We start from the raw sequence: 19919 nt of genomic DNA, 5'->3' as shown, positions 1-19919 counted from the left end.
AGCATCAGTCACAGTCTGGTGTTCACCTGCTTCAGATGCAGGAAGCACTTAATGCAGGACTGTGATAAGCTAAGACAATTATCAAGCATGGACACAATATAAATTGTGAACAAGCCCTAAGTGAGAATCTGTCCCATATGTAAAATTAAATTTCTTTATGCTGTTTGCATGAATGCTGCTTTCTCCGTTACTCTTTTCCACGCTGCATGGAAATCAAACAGCCTGGGCCACTGTCTATTCTCAATGTCTCTGCCATCCTCTTTTCCAGTCTGTTCTTATGAGACCACATCCATGTGGAGGCGAAGCTGGTGTAACTGTTCAGTGTCCCTGTATTTTAACAGATAGTCCCACCACGACTCACAGGAACCTGACCTCCAGCAGCCTGAACGACATTTCTGACAAACCGGAGAAAGATCAGGTGAGACGAGTGGAAACCTGATGTTGTCATCAGTTTTTGCTCCAGTGTTTGGAGTAAATGATGTATAATTGTAGATGGGTTTCTGTTTTATTTTACTGGAAAATGCATGACAAAACAGGCGTCATGTATTTTCTTTCTGCAAGAGAGTACACTGTATGTGGAAGATTGAGGATCATCACTGTTTGCCACTGAAAATCGCCCAGTTCTATCTAATTTAAGCTGTTTAAACCCATTCCAGATGAGATTTGGTTTATAAACAACTATTTACGGCAATATTTACGTGTTACAGATGCAAAATGACCAAAAATGTGAAAGATTTTGAAGAAATGTGTCATTTCAGCACATCTGTTATGTTTTCCCACACTGAAAACCAAAAGTTAAGTGGAGCATTGGTCCAGTCATGTGCAGAAAAGGGCAGTAAAGGTGTGTCAATCATTTAACGGCCTGCGGCACTTGGAATGAACAACTGTCTTGCACTTGACTGAAGCGAGTGCCGTCTGGATTTGTGACATGCAGCGTAGCTTCCTGTCAAAGCAGACGGCGGCCGCTCGTTCGGAACACAGATGATTTTCTCTATAGTAGATTTTTACATTTATATTTACATATTTTAAACGGCGTCATCAGTCACTTTCCTTTGATGTTCAGTGTGGTGATTTTCATTAGACTACAGTCAGGATGACTAGACCAACAATATAAAAAAAAAAAAGCAAAGCGTGAAGATGATTAATGATTTACTTAAACACATACCTGTTGTCCTCCAGTCCACTTCCACTACAGATTTATGATACACCCAGTTAAAATATCAGTGACTTTTGTGACCTCACAGTCTTTACGAACCACCTTTCATCATGGCCTCTGGTGTTGTATCACTCAGGCTGTCCTATCGGTCCTGCTTTTAAACAGTACGCCATATGCAGAAGAATATTAATTAACATTTTCCTTTCTGGATTGACGCGTCTCTCTGCAGTCGAGTAGTTAGACTAGCACCAGTTCACAGCAGCCTCTGTTATTCCAGACCAGGCCTCTGGGAGAAGATAAGTAGGTCAGATCGACCTTATAAGTCCTCCCCTAGGACACAGAGAGAAGAAAGAGACAACTGGACAGGAAGCATGTGTCCTGAACGAAAGCTTTTCCTCAACCTGTTAATACCAATCAGGAGAATGTGTGGGCCGGCACACGGGGATCTTTTTTCCACACTGACTCCACGTCTAGTGTGTCAGTGATGAGGTCCAGAGAGGCAGAAAGATTCACTGGAGACTGGAGCAGGATTGTTAGAAACCTTTAGAAGTGAACGCTAAGTCTGTGGTAGGAGGCTTTAACAGTGAGGTACTGTAAGTTCTGTGTTACAAACTGCAGCTTTAAAGGGCAGATTAGTCCAAATGACAAAAGAACAGATGTACATCACATCCAGTTTTGATATATTTGAGATTTCCTTTTGTCTCAAAGACCCATGATTCACTAAAACACATAAACAGAACAAAGGGTAATGTCAAACAAAAGTAAAGCCCCTAGAGAAAAGACAATTTCATCTCTAATATATTCGTAAGAGAATTTGTGCTTCGTGCCAGTTCAGAATCAGTTGGGACAGGAGCTGATTCAGGTATATATGGTTTTCAAGGCCAGTGTGGTGCGGATTAGGAGTGGTTGGACACAGGTCAGGGTGTGCACTTACCTCTAGACTCAATCATTTACAGACAAACCCCAAGCCAAGAAGGCTCAACAGCCTCTGATTGGATCTGTTTGGATCTCGCCAGGAGAAGGTCACAGGTTTATGGGATTTCAGTTCTCAGAGGTTGATGGCAGCGATCCTGCCAGTGCCTGACCCGAGCATGGCGGGTATTATGAACAGTGATAGGCAGATCGCTTGGCTTCGTTTTGATTTGTTTTTCTGGCCATGCTTAGTCTGTAGATACGAAAGAGGATGAGAAAACGGGGGCATTTCTTTACTTTTTAACATTTAAATGATCAGTTCACGTTATTTGAGACTCAGTGAGACTCCATTACTCTGGATTCACCCTGTATTTAGTCAGTTTTCACAGGATGAAATGTGTTGTTTACCAACAGCCTCGGTCTTGTGTTGTTTGTTAGTTAATCCTGTTAAAACCCTGACAAAGCTTTAAAGTCACATTTCGAATCATCTTTTACAGCATTCGGCATCTGAAAACATGTTTTTATAAGCACCATGCCTATTTTTTTTAAAAGCAGGACTCCACATAACTTTACAACAGGGATGAAAAACATAATAGATTTTCCTTGAATCTGCTATAGCAGTGAAAATCGAACTCGGCAGGGATGAAAAGAGACACAGTTGTCCTCAGGTATTATTGCATCTTATATGTTTGCAGAGTCTGACTTTATACGTGACTGATGCTGACTTTATAGATGTGAATGTCAACTTTTGTTGTAGAAAGTCATGTTTAAAATACTTTTCAAACATTTTTAGAGATTGAATTTACAGCTCGAGATTTAATTAAATTTTTAAGGCTGCTGCTTTCTGAGAAGTGACTGAAGTGGTGACTGGACTGTAGGTTGCAGGGATCGGGTGGTGAAGGATTAATTTTTAAACTTTTATGATACTTGGTCTCATAAATTGGAACGAAATGATCAGACTTTAATAAAACCCAAACCATAAATTTATCAGTTCACAAAACTGAACTGAAACGTGCTGAATTTGAAGCTGCGTTTGACGAGAAGGTCGTTTCAAATTTTCTGGAGGTTTAAACAAACTTTTCTCAAGCGATCATGCAGAACACAGAGGTCTTGTGATTGTCACCGGCTGTGTCTCAGTAAACGTTTCCCGCCTGCTCTTTACAGTTGTGAAGTTAATGTATAACACGTTAGCTCTCATGATAATTTTATCTATGTAATGTTATCTTTAATATTTTTATGTATTTATTGTTTCTGTTCACAAACAGACCACTTTTTTTTTATCATAGCAACGTCTTACGCTGTAAATGTGATCATGGCGACTGAAAGTGTGTGACAGTGGGGCGAGGTGTGTTTGTTTTTCTTTTTATCAACAGATTTGTAATAATGGAACCCGTCTTTGAACCTCACCTGGTTTGTTGACTCTGGGTTAAGGTTTTGTTTGTACAGATCAATTCAGTGCAGTTTTGTTGCTCATTAACACAGTGAAAATGCCCACGTGCTTCTGTTTTCTTAGTCTGATAATAGGAATAACGAGCAATCTTTGAGCCACATACTCATGGAAGTGAAAACAGCCATTACACAAACTTCTTCTACATGAATTAGCTAAATCTTCCAACACAAAAGTGAAATCTAAATCTGTAAACCTCCATCTGCAGAAAGAGAAACCAAAGGATTACAACGTGTTAGAGCACTCCATTAAGATGCATTAGGTTGGAGACTAAAACCAGTAAAAACATTGGTATGTTCCTTTAATTTTGATCTCTGTGATATCAGAAAGCTGTAATTCAAACCTGCTCTTTACTTCAGTTGTTCTGGCTGACAGTTATTTAGCGATACAAATGTACTGTAGGATAATGCTGAACCTTTGGAGCTCAGCGGGTGTCTGACATCCATCTTCATTTATTCCACCATCACCATGACACCTACCATGATACCACGGGAGCCTCCTGGTTTGGTATTTAAGCTGACACTGGTTGTTGGATAAGTTATTTGATTCAGTGCACGCTGTCCTGAGGAGCGTAACATTTAATGTCCCCGCCTGCTCGTTGTGTTTTGTACTTTCAGCTCAAGAACAAGTTCATGAAGAAGTTGCCGAGAGACGCTGAGGCCTCCAATGTGCTGGTGGGCGAGGTGGACTTCCTGGACGCGCCGTTTGTCGCATTTGTTCGTCTGCAGCAAGCTGTGATGCTGGGAGCCTTAACGGAGGTTCCCGTTCCCACAAGGTGGCTGAGATTCATGGGAGTTAGAATTAAGAGAAGAAGATCAGAGACTTTTTATGTGGACAGTTGTACGTGTCTACGGGCTGCCTTACATAAAGAAACCCAATAAACTGAAGAAATTTAAAGGCTCAAACTTTACAGTAGAGTTAAATCTACCACTGACACTGAGTATGTTCTTCATAAATGTAAAATGAATTGCATAGCTCATTTAAAGACATTTTAAAAGACGTTTCTAGTGAGGTACTCTGTGTAAAGCAGCCTGAAGTCACAACAGACAACTTGTGCTTGGAGCGAGTGTCCATAGAGCAGGAGGCTGTAATTAATACGTCCTGTCTGAGTGAACCTTAACTTAAATGTCACCACACCAGAAATCTAAACGTCCGGAGGAAGGAGTTACTGCTTTCTTTCACTCAGAATTCAATATAATGGCTTCATAATAACAACAATTTTGTTCTATTTGCAGATTTTTATTCATCTTGCTTGGACCCAAAGGCAAAGCCAAATCGTACCACGAGATTGGCAGAGCGATCGCCACTCTGATGTCTGATGAGGTTAGACCGCCATAAACACACAAGTCAACAAGTCATATACACTCACAATACTTCAGCTGTTCATAGTTCTGTTTTGTTTAAATGAAATGTATTGTGCAAAAGTCTGTTCAAAGTTTGAGCTGGATGATATTTTACTAGCGTTTTTCTCTTCTTTGGATCTGTGTGGTGATGTTTTTGATGTTTGTAGTGTGAAGAATCTCACCTTCTTTCCCATGTTAATCCTCAGATCTGTTATCGCAGCTCTCTGTCTGTTGATGCCGAGCATTTCATGCTTTATAATGTCTAATCTCTCACACTTGAATACCTTGTCCCTGTTAAGGTCTTCCATGACATTGCATACAAGGCCAAGGACCGTCAAGACCTGCTGGCTGGTATTGATGAATTCCTGGATGAGGTGATCGTGCTTCCCCCTGGAGAGTGGGACCCTGCCATCAGGATAGAGCCTCCGAAAACTCTCCCCTCCTCTGACAAAAGGTTAATCAAGAGTTAGACAGGACCATTAGACAAAAGCTGTGCAGCACGTAATAGAAATGGTTGCACAAAACATTGAAAAGGGAGATGTCTACCATAGTTCTGCAGTAAAAGGAGTGGTATCTGTATAAAAAGTTCAAGTAGTAGGTCAAGTATAAAGTGTGACATCACACTTTTTCTGTCTTTAGGGAAAATAATGTTAATATTTCACTTTGTGGTCTCGTATTTCATGACAAGTCACTGTCAAACATTTCAGATATATAATAGTGTCATGTAGGTAGATCAGTGTTAAGCTGCAGAAGCATGATGGAGAGTGTAAGAGTATCTTGCATTAAACATGTATCTGTGCTTGTTCTGAATGCTGCGTGTGCAGGAGCTCCATTATGTGGTAAAAACGCTGTAGTTGCTAAATCACTAAAAAGTGTGCAGGTGTGCAGCACAGTGTTGAATTATAAAAGTGCAGCAGTGGGTTTTTAAGGAAAGTTTTACTCAGAGCAGGAATGTTTTAACTATTCATGTGAGCACTGATCAATCAGGCTATTTTATCATGTAACAGAAAAAAAGACACCGTGACAACATGGTGACGCTTCAATTTATGAGGTTCTTAAATATCAGTACAGTATTTTATGTGAAACCTGTTCAAATTGAAGGCAAAGTCGGTCTGAATCAAACTGTTTTGTGTATCTTAGGAAAAACATGTATGCAGGAGGAGACTCTCAGATGAACGGAGACACGCCTCATGATGGAGGTCATGGAGGGGGGGGACATGCTGTAGGGGATGAGCTGAAGAAGACGGGAAGGTATGAAAATATTTCAAATTAATAATTTTTACACAAATGGGAGAGAAATAATAATTGTGTTCATTTATCTACCAGGCTTAAAAATACACGACCTGTCCAAATAAAATCCACACACAAACTAAACACTTTCGTTGGACCACCTTTAGCTTTCACGCGACTTTACTGCGGCATCGTTTTGATAAGCTTCTGCAATGTCTCAGCATTTATTTCTGCATTAATGCAGATCTTGTATAGATGATAAGAGAGTTGGACCGCTGCACAAAGATTCTCAATGGATTTAAGGTCTGGACTCTGTGGTGGCCAATCCATGTGTGAAAATTATGTGTCATGATCCCTGAACCACTCTCAATTTGAGCACGATGAATCCTGGTATTATCATCTTGGAATATGCTCGTGACATCGGGAAGAAAAAAAATCCAGTAATGGAATAACCTGGTCATTCAGTATATTCAGGTCGTCAGCTGACCTCATTCTTTATACAGTAGGCTCTAGGCATGATGGGTGCATCACTGTACCTGCCTCTCGTCTCACTCTGATGTGCCCATCATTTTGGAACAGGGTAAATCTGGACTCAGACCAACCACATGACCTTCTTCCACTGCTCCAGACCTCAATCTTTATGCTCTTTAGAAAATTAAAGCCTTTTTTTTACCAATTAGCAGTGGTTTTCTTAAGGCTACACAGCTGTTTAATTTTAATCCCTCGAGTTCCTTTCTCATTGTGGACATGGAAATACTACTTTTCACTATTAAATATAGCCGTTTTTTTTTTTTTGTTGATGTTATGATTCAATTTCACTAAACATTCAAGTGATCCAGATCATAATCATTCAAGATGATAACAAGCTTTGTTAGTTCCATCAGATGTCTCCTCAGATGTTTTCTTTGCTTGATTCATGTCAATAATTTGACCTTTCTGAAACAGATTAACATCTTTTCCACAACAGGATGTATCATGGTTGTTTAAGAAATGAGAAGCTACTCACTAATTATCCAGTGGGAAGCTCTTACAGACAGTATTTCTTAGTTAAATCCAGGTGGTGACTTTTTTTTTGGACGGGCAGTATAGATATGGAGTGTACTGCAGACTTTTAGGTATTTTAAATTGCACAAGACTCAACAGCTAAATGAGAGTTCACAATATTATACAATGAACTGAAGTGCAGCGTGAGTCAGCTCTAGAGATATCCTGGAAAAAATGTAAACAATGCAAACAGGTAAAGGGACTTTGTGCCTGATTACACAGGTTGTTGCCTTGTTGCTTCTATCTTGAAACATTTGCCCTCACTGAGCTTGTGATCCAGTGTTGCATATATGATGGTTTGCAAACTAAAATGAGTTAACATGTAGTTGTCTGCATGCTCATACTGTAAATGTATTAAATTCAAGATGTTTAGTTTTCCATATGGTGGGAAATGACAGGTCCTTTTTCTCTTCTCAGGTTTTGTGGAGGTCTCATACTTGACATCAAAAGAAAAGCGCCTTTCTTCATCAGTGACTTCACTGACGCACTTCACATTCAGGCCCTGTCGGCCATTTTGTTTATTTACCTGGGAACTGTGACAAACGCCATCACCTTTGGGGGTCTGCTGGGTGACGCTACAGAAAATATGCAGGTCAGACGGAGATTTGAATCTCTGGAGAATGTGCAGAGTGCTTGTTTAATAATTAAAATTTTAATTTCCGCTCTGGATTCTTCTCTAACTGCTGCAGGGAGTGTTGGAGAGTTTTCTGGGGACTGCAATCACCGGTGGGATTTTCTGTCTGCTGGCCGGCCAGCCTCTCACCATCCTCAGCAGTACTGGTCCTGTTTTGGTGTTTGAACGGCTGCTTTTCAACTTCAGCAGGTTCGGTCTAAGGCACAAATCATAGATTATTTAATGTTTTGGAAAATACTAAACCATTATACCAAATGCAGAATAGTGAAGATGAATACAGTCATGACTGTTTTACTTAAGAGTTGTTTTCCTTTTTCCTACAGAGATAATGACCTTGACTACATGGAGTTCCGCCTGTGGATTGGCCTGTGGTCAGCGTTCCTCTGCCTGGTGCTTGTGGCCACTGACGCCAGCTTCCTGGTTCAGTACTTTACCCGGTTCACTGAGGAAGGTTTCTCCAGTCTCATCAGCTTCATCTTTATCTATGATGCCTTCAAGAAGATGATCAAGTTAGCTCACCACTACCCCATCAACTCTGACTTTAAGATCGATTATGTCACACAGTACGACTGCCTCTGTATGGCCCCGGCTGTTCTAGGTGAGATGTTTGAGATTTAGCCGACACTGATTTGCTGTAGAGCAAAGTCTGTTTTATCTGTGGACTCCAGTGAAACTAATTACAGTTGAATAATTAATTTCTTCATAAATCATCAGGTATTTGCAGTAGTGTGATGGGTACACTGGGCATTTCTTGTATTTAGTAATGAACGAGTTGTTTGTATTTTTAATATGTCACAGCATGCCTCGTTTTCTTCTCTGGTGGTGGATGGGAGAGGAGGTGGGGCACTCCCCTGCTGCTTTCAAAAATATCTCTCTCACACATGTTGTTACACAGATTGTAGTGCATACCAGAGAACATGCTTACTTAGTACAGGGGACAGTTGCCACATCATTGCAATAGACTAGTGTATCATTATCATTAAGGAAGTCAGGAAATCTCAACAGATCCATGATGTTTCAGTTTTGAATAAGCAAACACTCCAATTTCTGTCAGACGTGTAAATTATAGTCACACTCATCTAAAATAACTGATAATCAGTTTTGTTTCATTATAAATAAACAGTCACAGCTTTATAATTTTACTTATTTTAATCATACACCAGGACACAGTGATTGACGACGCTAGAAACATAAAACCACAGCACTATAAATCATAGATATTATTATTATATTGTTATGTGTGCTGCTTTAACACACTTGGTGTTATGCAACTTAAGGTTCAGTGTTAAACTTGTACTGATGATTCTTCGTTGTGTTTTTGCAGAGAACAGTACGACAGTTATTGGCAATCCTTTGGAGGATGCTTCAGTCTGGTTCTGGAACAACACTGATATGGTAAATGTTTTGTGTTTTATTTTATTTAATGAAGGGATTAATTCACGGATGAACATTTAATATTTCTTATTTTAGAGACTGTGAGTGTATACTGCCTCAAACGTACGCTGTTGTGTACTATATATACTTTATCTGTTTACTTCTGACTGTAGGACTTTGGTCTAAATGCTTCAGGAATCCAGGACTCTTGAAAAAGAGTCTCAGGTATTGGTTAACAACCACAAGTGGCAAGATAAAGATTGAAAAACAGACAGTTGTGATGTGTTTGACAATGTCACAGGGAAAAGTGGATCAGTGAGTGTGATAAGATTGTGGGGTTACTGCGACATTGAAAGTTTGCTTGCCTTTATCTGAGAGTTACTAATCAGCTCTTAGTGCAGGAGCTACAGTTCCTGTTAGACTGTTTCACATGACCATGATGCTGTTTGTTTCCCCTGTGCAGCCAGAGAACACCACATGGTCGTCTCTCTCCAAAGGCGAGTGCTTGAAGTACAAAGGAGAGCTGGTGGGGAAGGCCTGCGAGTTTGTCCCAGACATCACCCTCATGTCTTTCATCCTGTTCTTTGGCACTTACACCTGCTCCATGTGTCTGAAGAAGTTCAAGACCAGCCCATTCTTCCCCACCACTGTGAGTCACGCTGGGATTATTTAACCCAACAAGTCACCTGTGAAGAAAATTAATTAGGTCTCCAAATGTTGTGGAAGATTACAGGAGGTCTTTGTGTTTACTTTCACCCAGGTACGAAAACTCATCAGTGACTTTGCCATCATCCTGGCCATCCTCATCTTCTGTGGAGTCGACATGCTCGTTGGAGTTGATACTCCTAAACTCATTGTGCCAAGTGAATTCAAGGTGAGTTTCTCCCCTTGAGTGTTCATGCAAAAATCAAGTGTCATTACCACAACAAAGAATAGTTCAACAAGTTCATTTTCTGATATGTTATATTGTTTATTAAAAGTAAAGTTCTGTAAAGGAAACATTTCATCACTTCCTCCTAGCCAACAAGTCCTAAACGTGGCTGGTTTGTGCCCCCATTCGGAGGAAACCCCTGGTGGGTTTACCTGGCATCAGCTCTTCCTGCCCTGCTCGTCACCATCCTGGTGTTCATGGACCAACAGATTACGGCTGTGATCGTCAACAGGAAGGAGCACAAGCTGAAGGTGAATAAGAATCGCTGCTAACATTATGTGGACTGCAAGAGTGACACCAGTGTTTGAAATACTAAATGTCCATGTTGTTAGACACAATAGTTAACCATGATGATGATAAATTAAACAAACTAAGGTTTTTGAGTTACAAGAGTGAGGCTCTGTGCTTCTGTTTCTCTTGATTTACTGTATGTGAAGAACACAGAACTCACTGTGTCTTTTACTACAGTACAGTCTGAACGATACACTGGCTGCCTTCACACTGAAATTAAATATTGTATATCTCACTGGAAAAAGGAAGAATGGGAGTTACTGAACATGTTCATGTTGGTGAACATACAACACACAATACTGTGTGGTGAGCACAGACTCTGGCCATGATCTGAGCTGTTTGCTGGATTTGAACTGTGCCTGTGTTCTACTCACTGTTTGCACCTGAATGAACGTGATCTCTGGCCTTTTCTTTGCTGTGTACCAGAAAGGGGCAGGTTACCACCTGGATCTGTTCTGGGTGGCCGTTCTGCTGGTGGTTTGCTCCTTCATGGGTCTGCCGTGGTACGTGGCTGCTACGGTCATCTCCATCGCTCACATCGACAGTCTGAAGATGGAAACAGAAACATCGGCTCCTGGAGAGCAGCCAAAGTTTCTGGGTGTGAGGTACATGTCACTGGCAGCTATAATGTTTAGAGAAGACCAAAATCTTGAATGGGGATATTGGAGAATTATGCAAGGATGAAATGTAAAGGATGAATTCATGACAGCTACTTCCCTGTGGAAAAAATGTTATGCTGTAGCATCATCTATGGGAGACACACCATTTTAGATTTGCTGTATTATGTGTGTGGTACATAATGAGAAATTGGCTTTGAACCAAGCAGTCAAATGTAAAAAAGGCTTTTATAATCACAGCTATGAACCACAACATGAACTGCTTGATAAATGGATAAATTTGTTTGGACCAAAAAACACAAAATCTGTCTCCTATTAGAAGGTAATGAGCTGTAATAAGCTGATCTGAACTGTGAGTTAAGTCAAACTTCAAAAACATTTACACAGTAGATTATTGTTAAGAATGTTAATCCTAACTTGTGTTTATTACAGTGTTTAAAAACAGTGGGAAAGTCAGTGTGTGACTCTGTTACATTATTGAGCTGCATTAGAGCAGTATTAATGGGTCACTCTGTTTTCATACATGTGCCAGGTTTTGTCTCTTGTGTTCATTAACAGACTGAAAGACTTAGATTTTCTTTCTGCTTTTGTTTTGTTTTCGTCTTTGTTTGGTGACTTCCTCCAGAGCCTCCTGATGTGTCAGCTGTAAGCTGAACCAACAAAATCTTGTCTTGAAAGACACTGAAACATCTAAACCAAGTGTGAACCCCTTAGAAAAGTTGTTTTTGATTTGGCTAAACAGAATATGTGCAATTCATTTTGGTGAAATGGTCAAAACACGTCTCCAAAACATACTTATAGGTATAGTTTTAAAAATGTAACCCTTTTTTCCTTTTATTTTTCCTTTTTGCAGAGAGCAGAGGGTCACTGGTGTCGTTGTGTTCATACTCACAGGACTGTCTGTATTTATGGCTCCTATTTTAAAGGTAAAACTATCACTGATGTACACACATTTTAAATATGGCTGGAATCTGTCCCAGACCTGCTACAGATTCAGTTAATGGTTTGGATACCATAAAGGCATACTGACTGCAAGCTATCAACCACAAACACTTCTCAAATTGAAAGCTACATCAACACGTCATAGACTACAGTAGTATTATTTGGCTAATTAAAGAGAAGCTGCTGTTAAATGAAAATTAAAAAAAAAAAAAGGTAATTGGCTTCGCGTTGAGCAACAGGTCCTCTATTATTACTCTGTGGTACTGGATTAAATCGTAGTAGTTGGATTGGAAGATGAAAGTTGTGCACCAGATCTGCTAGTATTAGACAAAAATTAATATCTACGAGTAGCTTTTTACTGAGTTAACTGAGATAGGTTTACAGATATCTTAAGCATTTGAAGAATAGAAAGAATTAACTTTAATATGAATTGGTGTATGTTTTAAAGATAAGCGTTATACGTGATGTAATGTATGTCGTATTAATTTGCATTTTTCTACTGTTTTAGTTCATCCCCATGCCTGTGCTGTACGGAGTTTTCCTTTACATGGGAGTAGCCTCGCTAAATGGTGTGCAGGTAAATGCAGAGTCTGTTGTGTGGGAAGTGAACAAAACCCCTAGAGTTTGACCTTGAGTGAGAATTAAAATGTATTTGAAGACACCTCTGAGTATTCAATAACAATGGAGGTCAGTGTCTAGCTGTCATTATCATGATCATGTCTATATGCGTCTCTTTCTGCAGTTTATGGATCGACTCAAACTGCTTCTCATGCCAGCAAAACACCAGCCCGACCTGATTTACCTGCGACACGTTCCCCTCAGGAAAGTACACCTCTTCACCTTCCTGCAAGTCCTTTGCTTGGCTCTTCTCTGGATCCTCAAGTCCACCGTGGCTGCCATCATATTCCCTGTCATGGTATAATATAAAATCTGTAAAAAGGGATTTGTTACAATGTGTAAGTAGTATATGTAGTATGATGTATCATAGTATGATACAAACATCCACAGCTAAGATTGGGCTGTAGCTGAGTACATGCTTTTCATTTTAGAATGAAATCGACTCACAGTTGTCTCTCGTTCTGCTTTAAGATCCTCGCTCTGGTCGCTGTCAGAAAAGCGATGGACTACATGTTCTCCCAGCATGACCTCAGCTTCCTAGATGACGTCATCCCAGAGAAGGACAAGAAGAAGAAGGAGGATGAGAAGAAAAAGAAAAAACGCAGCAGCATAGACAGCGACGCTGAAGACGTAAGAGATTTGACTTTCAAGCTTGTATCTCTCCTCAAGCCACAGAAACGGGAAATGCCTTATTTAAAGTTACTTCTAATCTGTTTTAAACCAAGTCTGTTGTCTTCACCAACAACGTTCAACCCTGCTTACAGCTCACAGCATGAGTCAGCATGCACCGTTTGAGGGTTTATTTACTGGATAATGTCAGTTTTTTCCATGCACCTGCTGGTTTTTCATGATGTGAAGTTGTATTTCTGATTTTCAGTAGGTGTGAAGTAGTTTTTCCCAATGAGTGAAGATAAAACGTCATGCGTCATGAGTTAAATTATTTAAGTATGAAGCTCCTGCCAGGATTCTTGCAGAACATATATGAGGGTTTCCAAATCAGTCCACCTTTATTCTAGCACCAGCTCCTGTGTGTGTATGCAGCTGCTGACTCTAAACACCAACCAGAGGTTCAGTTTCAGGACATGTGTTTCCTCTCTTCAACAGTCTGACTATCCTTACAATGAGAATGTTCCCAGCATTAAAATCCCCATGGACATGATGGAGCAGCAGCCCTTCTTAGGTGATAAGGCCTCCGACAGTGAGTAGATTCAGACTATCTGCAGAGCCTGAGGAAAAACACCTCTTCATCCTGCCTAACTCTGCTCCTTCATTCAGCCTGTTAACTTCTTCTGCCACTAAAGACTCGTTTGTGCACTCGTTTATTTCGCACTTGCTGTTTGGCTGTAACTGCATGACACTGCATGACATTTTTCTCCTTTGCTTCCGTCTTTCTGTTCTTTCCGAAGCACGCATGAAGTAAAAACTTTCTTCCTCTATTTCTTTTACTTTTCTGCATCTTATTTGTTTGACTAAACCCTGTTTTCCTCAGTTAATAATTTAAACTTTTATTTTGACACTGGAACCTTGTTCTCTCTGGTTGAAGCCGTCTGTGAAATGAGCTCGACTGAATGGATCTAAACTTTTGAAGCAAGACTTTAAATACATCAGAAATCATACTCTAATGACCGTTTTGTTTTTCCTTCCACAGGAGAGAAGTCTCCATCATTCCTTGAACGACACACATCGTGCTGAGCAGTTTCGCTTCTACCAGGCCAACTACCTGTCCAGGTGAGTGTGTAAATTTAATGGTAGAGAGGAAATGAAACAAAATATAATTGGCATTGATTTTTATTGTAAATTCATTTATGACCGGAGCATGAAAGGTTGCAGAATGTCAGAGGGTGACCTTTAAAGGTCAGCCATCGCTAAACTGCCTTTTTTTTTGTCCAGTGGTCAACGTGGGCACGTTATTTCAGCTCAGATGTCTCATCTCTTCTCTCTCTGGATTTGAATGTTACTGAGCTAGAACATTTTTCTAAGGTTTAACTTGATCAATAACTAGTCCATTAAAGTTAGGTGTAATTAAAATACTGTCAATTCAGTGATCAAAAAGGTATTTAGCTGTAAAACCCCTCTTTGAATTATTTTTACACAACTAAAAATATTAGATTGATTGTAAATAAATATATAATGATGTAGATGAATTCAGACTAAAGGAGAAAAGGCTCATTGGGGGAGCAATGAGGACCAGTTATTTATCTAAAATCTTCCAGTGTGTGTCTGTATTGACCTCGTCACTGTAACTAGATAAAGGCGAGTGTATGTTCTGTGATAAATACACACTGTACGTCACTGATATGAGCTTCAGGAGACAATAAGTCTTGAAGAGGCAGAACAAACCTTTTTTTTGGCAAATATTTGGAGCAGTGATTATGATACTCAAGAAGAGATTATGTTTCCCCATCAGGCACACAACCTCTCATGATGACCAGGATCCATGGGTCGTATGCACAGGGTCACATTTTGTTCCATCTGCTCTACGACTGTCATAACAGTGCTGATGAAAGAGGATTATTGTTTGGTACAATGTGTGAAAAGCAACTGCGATCACAGGACATCTGTGATGTCAACACGCAGCTTCGAGATTTTTATTTTTATAATTGGTCTTCAGCTATACAGCTCAGACCGACGGGTTTGCGTCTGTTTACGACTGGTGACTAAAAAATCAACTAAAAAATTAATAAAAACCAATAATGACAGGATATTGGCTGGAAGTGGCTCCATGCTGATGAATAATCAGACGTAATCTCCTTTGCTAAAAGGAAATGCCAATAAAAAAAAAATGAAGAAACCTACAGTGAAATCAGATTTTGAGTTCAGGTTGCTTTAAAGATCGGTACCTGAATCCCAGTGATGCTCTGGTAGTGACGACTCCCCTTTAAAACTAATCCTGTTCCACTAAGACTGAAGCCAAATTGCTTTGAGCTCCGTTGACCTCAGGAACCATTCGACAATGATCACTGTATTTCTACTTTGCCTCGACAGATCAGAGCAAATGTTGTAATATGTACAGTGACAACAGTTGATCTACAGCAATTAACCAGCTATTAATCAAATCTTTCTTAATTATTTCTTTACTTTGACAATAGACCATTGTAAATGTCACTCAGCATTTATTAATGCAGCCTTGGAGCTGGGATGGAGCTGCTGACTGCCTTTTTCCCTTTTGTGTGTGTGTATGAACATTGTGGTGTATGGAATTTTCATTAATTAAAGCTGGGTGACATTTACAACTATGTTTATAAGGTAACCCTACTGTAAAAAAAACAAACAAACAAAAAAAAAACAACAGGTATTAAACACTGAATGGCAGAGAAAATGATCTTTTGGCACTAAAGACATAAAATAGAACATATGATGTTTTTAAAACTAAACTAATTAGACTCCAAATACTAGAATTGGTGTTGAGACATTAACATTTGTCAGTTTGTACAGTAAATTTTCAATCAGATAAGATCTCAAATATATGTCTTTTGGACACACAGTAGTACAACAGTACAGTTGTATCATGTAGCAGTGTTTTGTAAATGTCTGGCATGAGATGAGAGCACACACATCACACTTTAATTTAATACAGTTTTGAATATGGATTGTAGTATTTACCTTACAGTTGTACTGCTTTTGAATCTTTGCTGCATGTCCTGATGATGGATCTGATGGTTTTTCAGCCCTGAGATGAGTCCGCTGAAGTCTGTGCCTCAGATTAGAATAGACATGGACCCAGACGAGGATAATTCCTTCTACTGGAAGAGCAGAGGATCCGAAACGTCCCTCTAGAGTACCGAACCCGCACCGAGCAACCTGCAACACCCGCAAGACAATACAGTATCCCCTCCTTCCTCTACAGACTTAAATTAACTCAAAACATAATTTTAGTTTGAATAAGTGTAAAAAAAGGGAACAAACCAAGTATAAACAAAATGTGTCAGACAGTAAAGAAACCTTTTTTATACTATTAATGAATCCATTTTAAAGTATTTCTTTCCTCACACTCTTGTTTTTTTCTTGCAGCTCCACTGTAAAGGTTATGTCTCACTCAAACACTGATAAATATAACTCCTATGCAATTAATCCCACATATTACTGATCTTTCTGACCATCCATGGAATGCACTCCTTGCTCTTTTTATATAAATATATACTTTTTATATCAATTGAAATTCTCTAATAACATTTTCCTGTAGCAGGAAAATTATGTTTTTATAGCTCTACCTCTTGTTTTAGATTCAGTGCTTATGAACAAATGCAACATGTTGATTTTTGACGCAGCATGGGGTTTTGATATTTTCCTTCTGTTCTCTTGTCCAGTTTAAATGATTTGAGAGGTTCACTGTATCATAGCTCGTGAAAGAAATGTGTGCAAATAGATATAAGTTAATTAACAGTTAATTAACATTTGTATGTGCAGATGAGGTAAATATTTTTATCACTTTTGATGCCGTTTTGATTGCTTCACCTCTAATTCTTTGAATCTTTTCACATGTTCATGTCAAAGCTTTTGTTACTTGTTTAAATTAAATAATACATTTATCTTTTTATAATGATTGTTTATATGTGTGTATGTTGGTAACCCTTTTTGTGTCTTTAGAAAACAGTTCAGAGATACATAATCATCCAATTTTCCTCAGCCAAACTCTAAACTAGGAATGCATATAATATAATTGCTTGTGCTGCACAAACTACTTTACCTAAGTGGCTTATAAGAGGTCGATCCAGACTGAAATTCTTATGGCAACGCTATGACGGGAGGAGAATCAGATCCATGTAGAGGGACAGTTTCAGTCCACAACAGGTTTATTTGTCTTTGTTGCAGCTGCTGGTGTTAAAAACAAGATCATGTTTCTTTTTGTTTTATACTATACTGTATTAAAGGGAAAATTTGGAATTTTAAAGTCCAACCTAAGACAATACAACACTTACATGCTAATTATGTACATCGAGGTGGTCGCTGCCACAGATTGATCAGTGTAGAAGAGGGACAAAATTCACATTAGAGCCAAATCATCCAGATTTTCAAATAAAATGCAAAAACATTCGGCTAATTAATCTTACCTGCAGGCTGTACCTTCGACTTTCTGTAAGGGGTTGCTGTATCAATTCTGCTTTTTCATAATGGCCCTGTGCAGAGTTTTTTTCTGCACAGAATTGTTACAGCGACCCCTGACTGTATTCAACATGTACATATAGCATGTGCATATTCATTGTTTTAAGGACCTAATCTGCATAAATTAAGATTTTTTTTACTTCATAGCATTCCTACAGAGTGGTCAATGAGTCCACGCTGGCACAGACGGAATAAAACCTCTCATATCTGACCGTCGGACTCTTATTGGCCAGTATACCTGTAACTGCAGCACAACAAAAGCCAGAAAGGCTTCTTATGCGCTGTCATTACAGTATCCCCACTGTATTTCTCAAGGGCACACTGAGCACTTTCTCACTTTGATTTTATATTGGAGTGAGTGACATTTAATGTGCAACTGGATATCCTCACCGTCTTCAGCACACTAGAGAATAAAGATTAAACTGTGTGATAAATGAGCATCATTCTTCCTCTGTAAACTGTGTACATACGTAAAAGCATGTTGGCTCAAAACCAAAATGCACAAAGTTACTTTAATTTGATTTTGACAATTTGTTTCAGCTCATAAGCCGAAGTGACGACGTAATTTATACTGCACATCAGTGTTTTTAGCCATCAACGGCAGAAAATGGAAACTAGTGTGACTTAATGTCTGGAACATATACTGTAATGTGGGGAGTTGTTAGTTTAAAGTGTCATACTGTGCGTACGCATGTCGGACAAAAATCTGCAACGTGAAATGAAAAACTTGTTCATTTTAGCAAACGATATACTGATACTTTTTTTTTTGATTAACTTTTTGTGACTTTTTAGCACAAGTGAAATCATTTATTTTAGAATTTATATTTTTCAAATGAAGTGTATATTGAAAATAAACAGAATTATCAAACTGTGACTTTGTGTTGATTTTCACTGTGTGAAAGAACAAAACAAATTAAGATAATAGTTAAATATAATGGAATCCATGGAGAAATATACTTTTTACTAAATTGATATTAGCAGATATAGTTATTAGTTATTTTGCAGATTCAGGTTTTTCAAATGAAATAATGTATAATACATTTTCTTTCATTTTTCACCTTTAAAAGGTTCTTCATATGTAATATTTGGCTTTTTGCTGCTACTACCTTAACAGTTTTGAATATAAGAACATTAAATTAATACATTTTCAGAGTATCCTGTTCAAGAATTAAAGTTAAAAAAGCCCTGAATATTATTCATTTCTGCAGAAACCTTAAACCTGGCCATCAATCAGCTGACTCATCTCAAAGCTTTAAGTAAATATCTATTTAGTATTTCAGTTTGGGAAATTAATTAATTATAATGCAGTTGTCCCTTCTACAGTCCACAGTTGTGAGGATTAAGGAATTTCTTAAGAAAAATAGTGGTGTACTGTGAGGAAAAAATACCTCTTCGGGAAACATCAAAATAAAAAGAATATTTAAGAATTTCTAAAAACATATTTCTACTGTTATCACATGGAAACAAAGATGGATGGGCGAGAAATATTTGTATCTATTTCACATCATATTTAGCACAAAGTGTAAAATACTGTCAGTGTCATCAGGTCAGGTTCCTCATCATTACTGAATCAGTGGCTCCCTCTAGTGCCATTCCAGCAGGATTACAGGTCAGTTACCTGGGGTTACTCCAGCTACAGCACATCAGATTTCCTGCTCCTCCACTCAGATGTACACAGTATAAATGTACACAAAGCCCAACAGTTAAACACCACTTACGCTAGTATAATAATAATAATAAAAGAAAACTGGTACCATTACCACCACCAGTTAAACTACTACTACTACTACTAAAACACAAGTATATGTACCACTGCTAACACCCTAATCACCACATAAACTACTGTTACTACAACTACCACAACATGTATTAGTACTTTTACTATATCAGTACTACTGTTACTTTAACTACTAACACAACTTGCACATGTGTTATTATTTGCATCATGACAAATGGTAATACTACTGCTACTACCAGCACTGCCTTTACAACTACTATAATATTCTCAGCCGTCACTATCACCACTGTAGTACTAGTAGCACCACCACCGCAACTATTATATCACTACTACCACAATCATGTACTACTACTTCCATTTGTAGTGTCACAGTCATTAAAACTACTAACTGCTACTATTATAATACTACTGCTACTAATAGCACTACTAATGCCAACTCTGCTGATCATACTACCATCTGCACTACTAAATACTAATACTAATATTACTACTACTAGTACTGCCACTAATGCTACTAATACCACCTCCTTTATTAGGCC

The 19919-nt window shown here is 38.7% G+C and overlaps 1 protein-coding gene across 3 annotated transcripts in view; it reads left to right on the top strand.

Annotated features, from left to right (window-relative positions):
- slc4a4a (solute carrier family 4 member 4a) overlaps nt 1-18509 on the top strand; it is a 38673-nt gene extending 20164 nt beyond the window's left edge. For 2 of the 3 annotated variants that reach the window (XM_026343404.1, XM_026343403.1), the window contains exons 8-27: nt 342-418; nt 4133-4290; nt 4751-4838; nt 5158-5312; nt 5999-6109; nt 7550-7724; nt 7822-7955; nt 8090-8364; nt 9091-9161; nt 9604-9789; nt 9901-10014; nt 10161-10322; nt 10789-10967; nt 11833-11905; nt 12430-12498; nt 12664-12837; nt 13011-13169; nt 13644-13737; nt 14188-14267; nt 16208-18509. In XM_026343404.1, coding sequence (XP_026199189.1) covers nt 342-418; nt 4133-4290; nt 4751-4838; nt 5158-5312; nt 5999-6109; nt 7550-7724; nt 7822-7955; nt 8090-8364; nt 9091-9161; nt 9604-9789; nt 9901-10014; nt 10161-10322; nt 10789-10967; nt 11833-11905; nt 12430-12498; nt 12664-12837; nt 13011-13169; nt 13644-13737; nt 14188-14231 — 2498 coding nt within the window. In that variant the 3' untranslated portion in view covers nt 14232-14267; nt 16208-18509. The remainder of the gene's footprint in view (nt 1-341; nt 419-4132; nt 4291-4750; nt 4839-5157; nt 5313-5998; nt 6110-7549; nt 7725-7821; nt 7956-8089; nt 8365-9090; nt 9162-9603; nt 9790-9900; nt 10015-10160; nt 10323-10788; nt 10968-11832; nt 11906-12429; nt 12499-12663; nt 12838-13010; nt 13170-13643; nt 13738-14187; nt 14268-16207) is intronic. The other variant, XM_026343405.1, reaches the window with a different exon arrangement.
- The last annotated feature ends 1410 nt before the right edge of the window (nt 18510-19919 follow it).

This window comes from Anabas testudineus, chromosome 9, assembly GCF_900324465.2.
Source record: "Anabas testudineus chromosome 9, fAnaTes1.2, whole genome shotgun sequence".
Taxonomy (NCBI): domain Eukaryota; kingdom Metazoa; phylum Chordata; class Actinopteri; order Anabantiformes; family Anabantidae; genus Anabas; species Anabas testudineus.
This window is presented reverse-complemented; position numbering and strand designations above follow the sequence as displayed.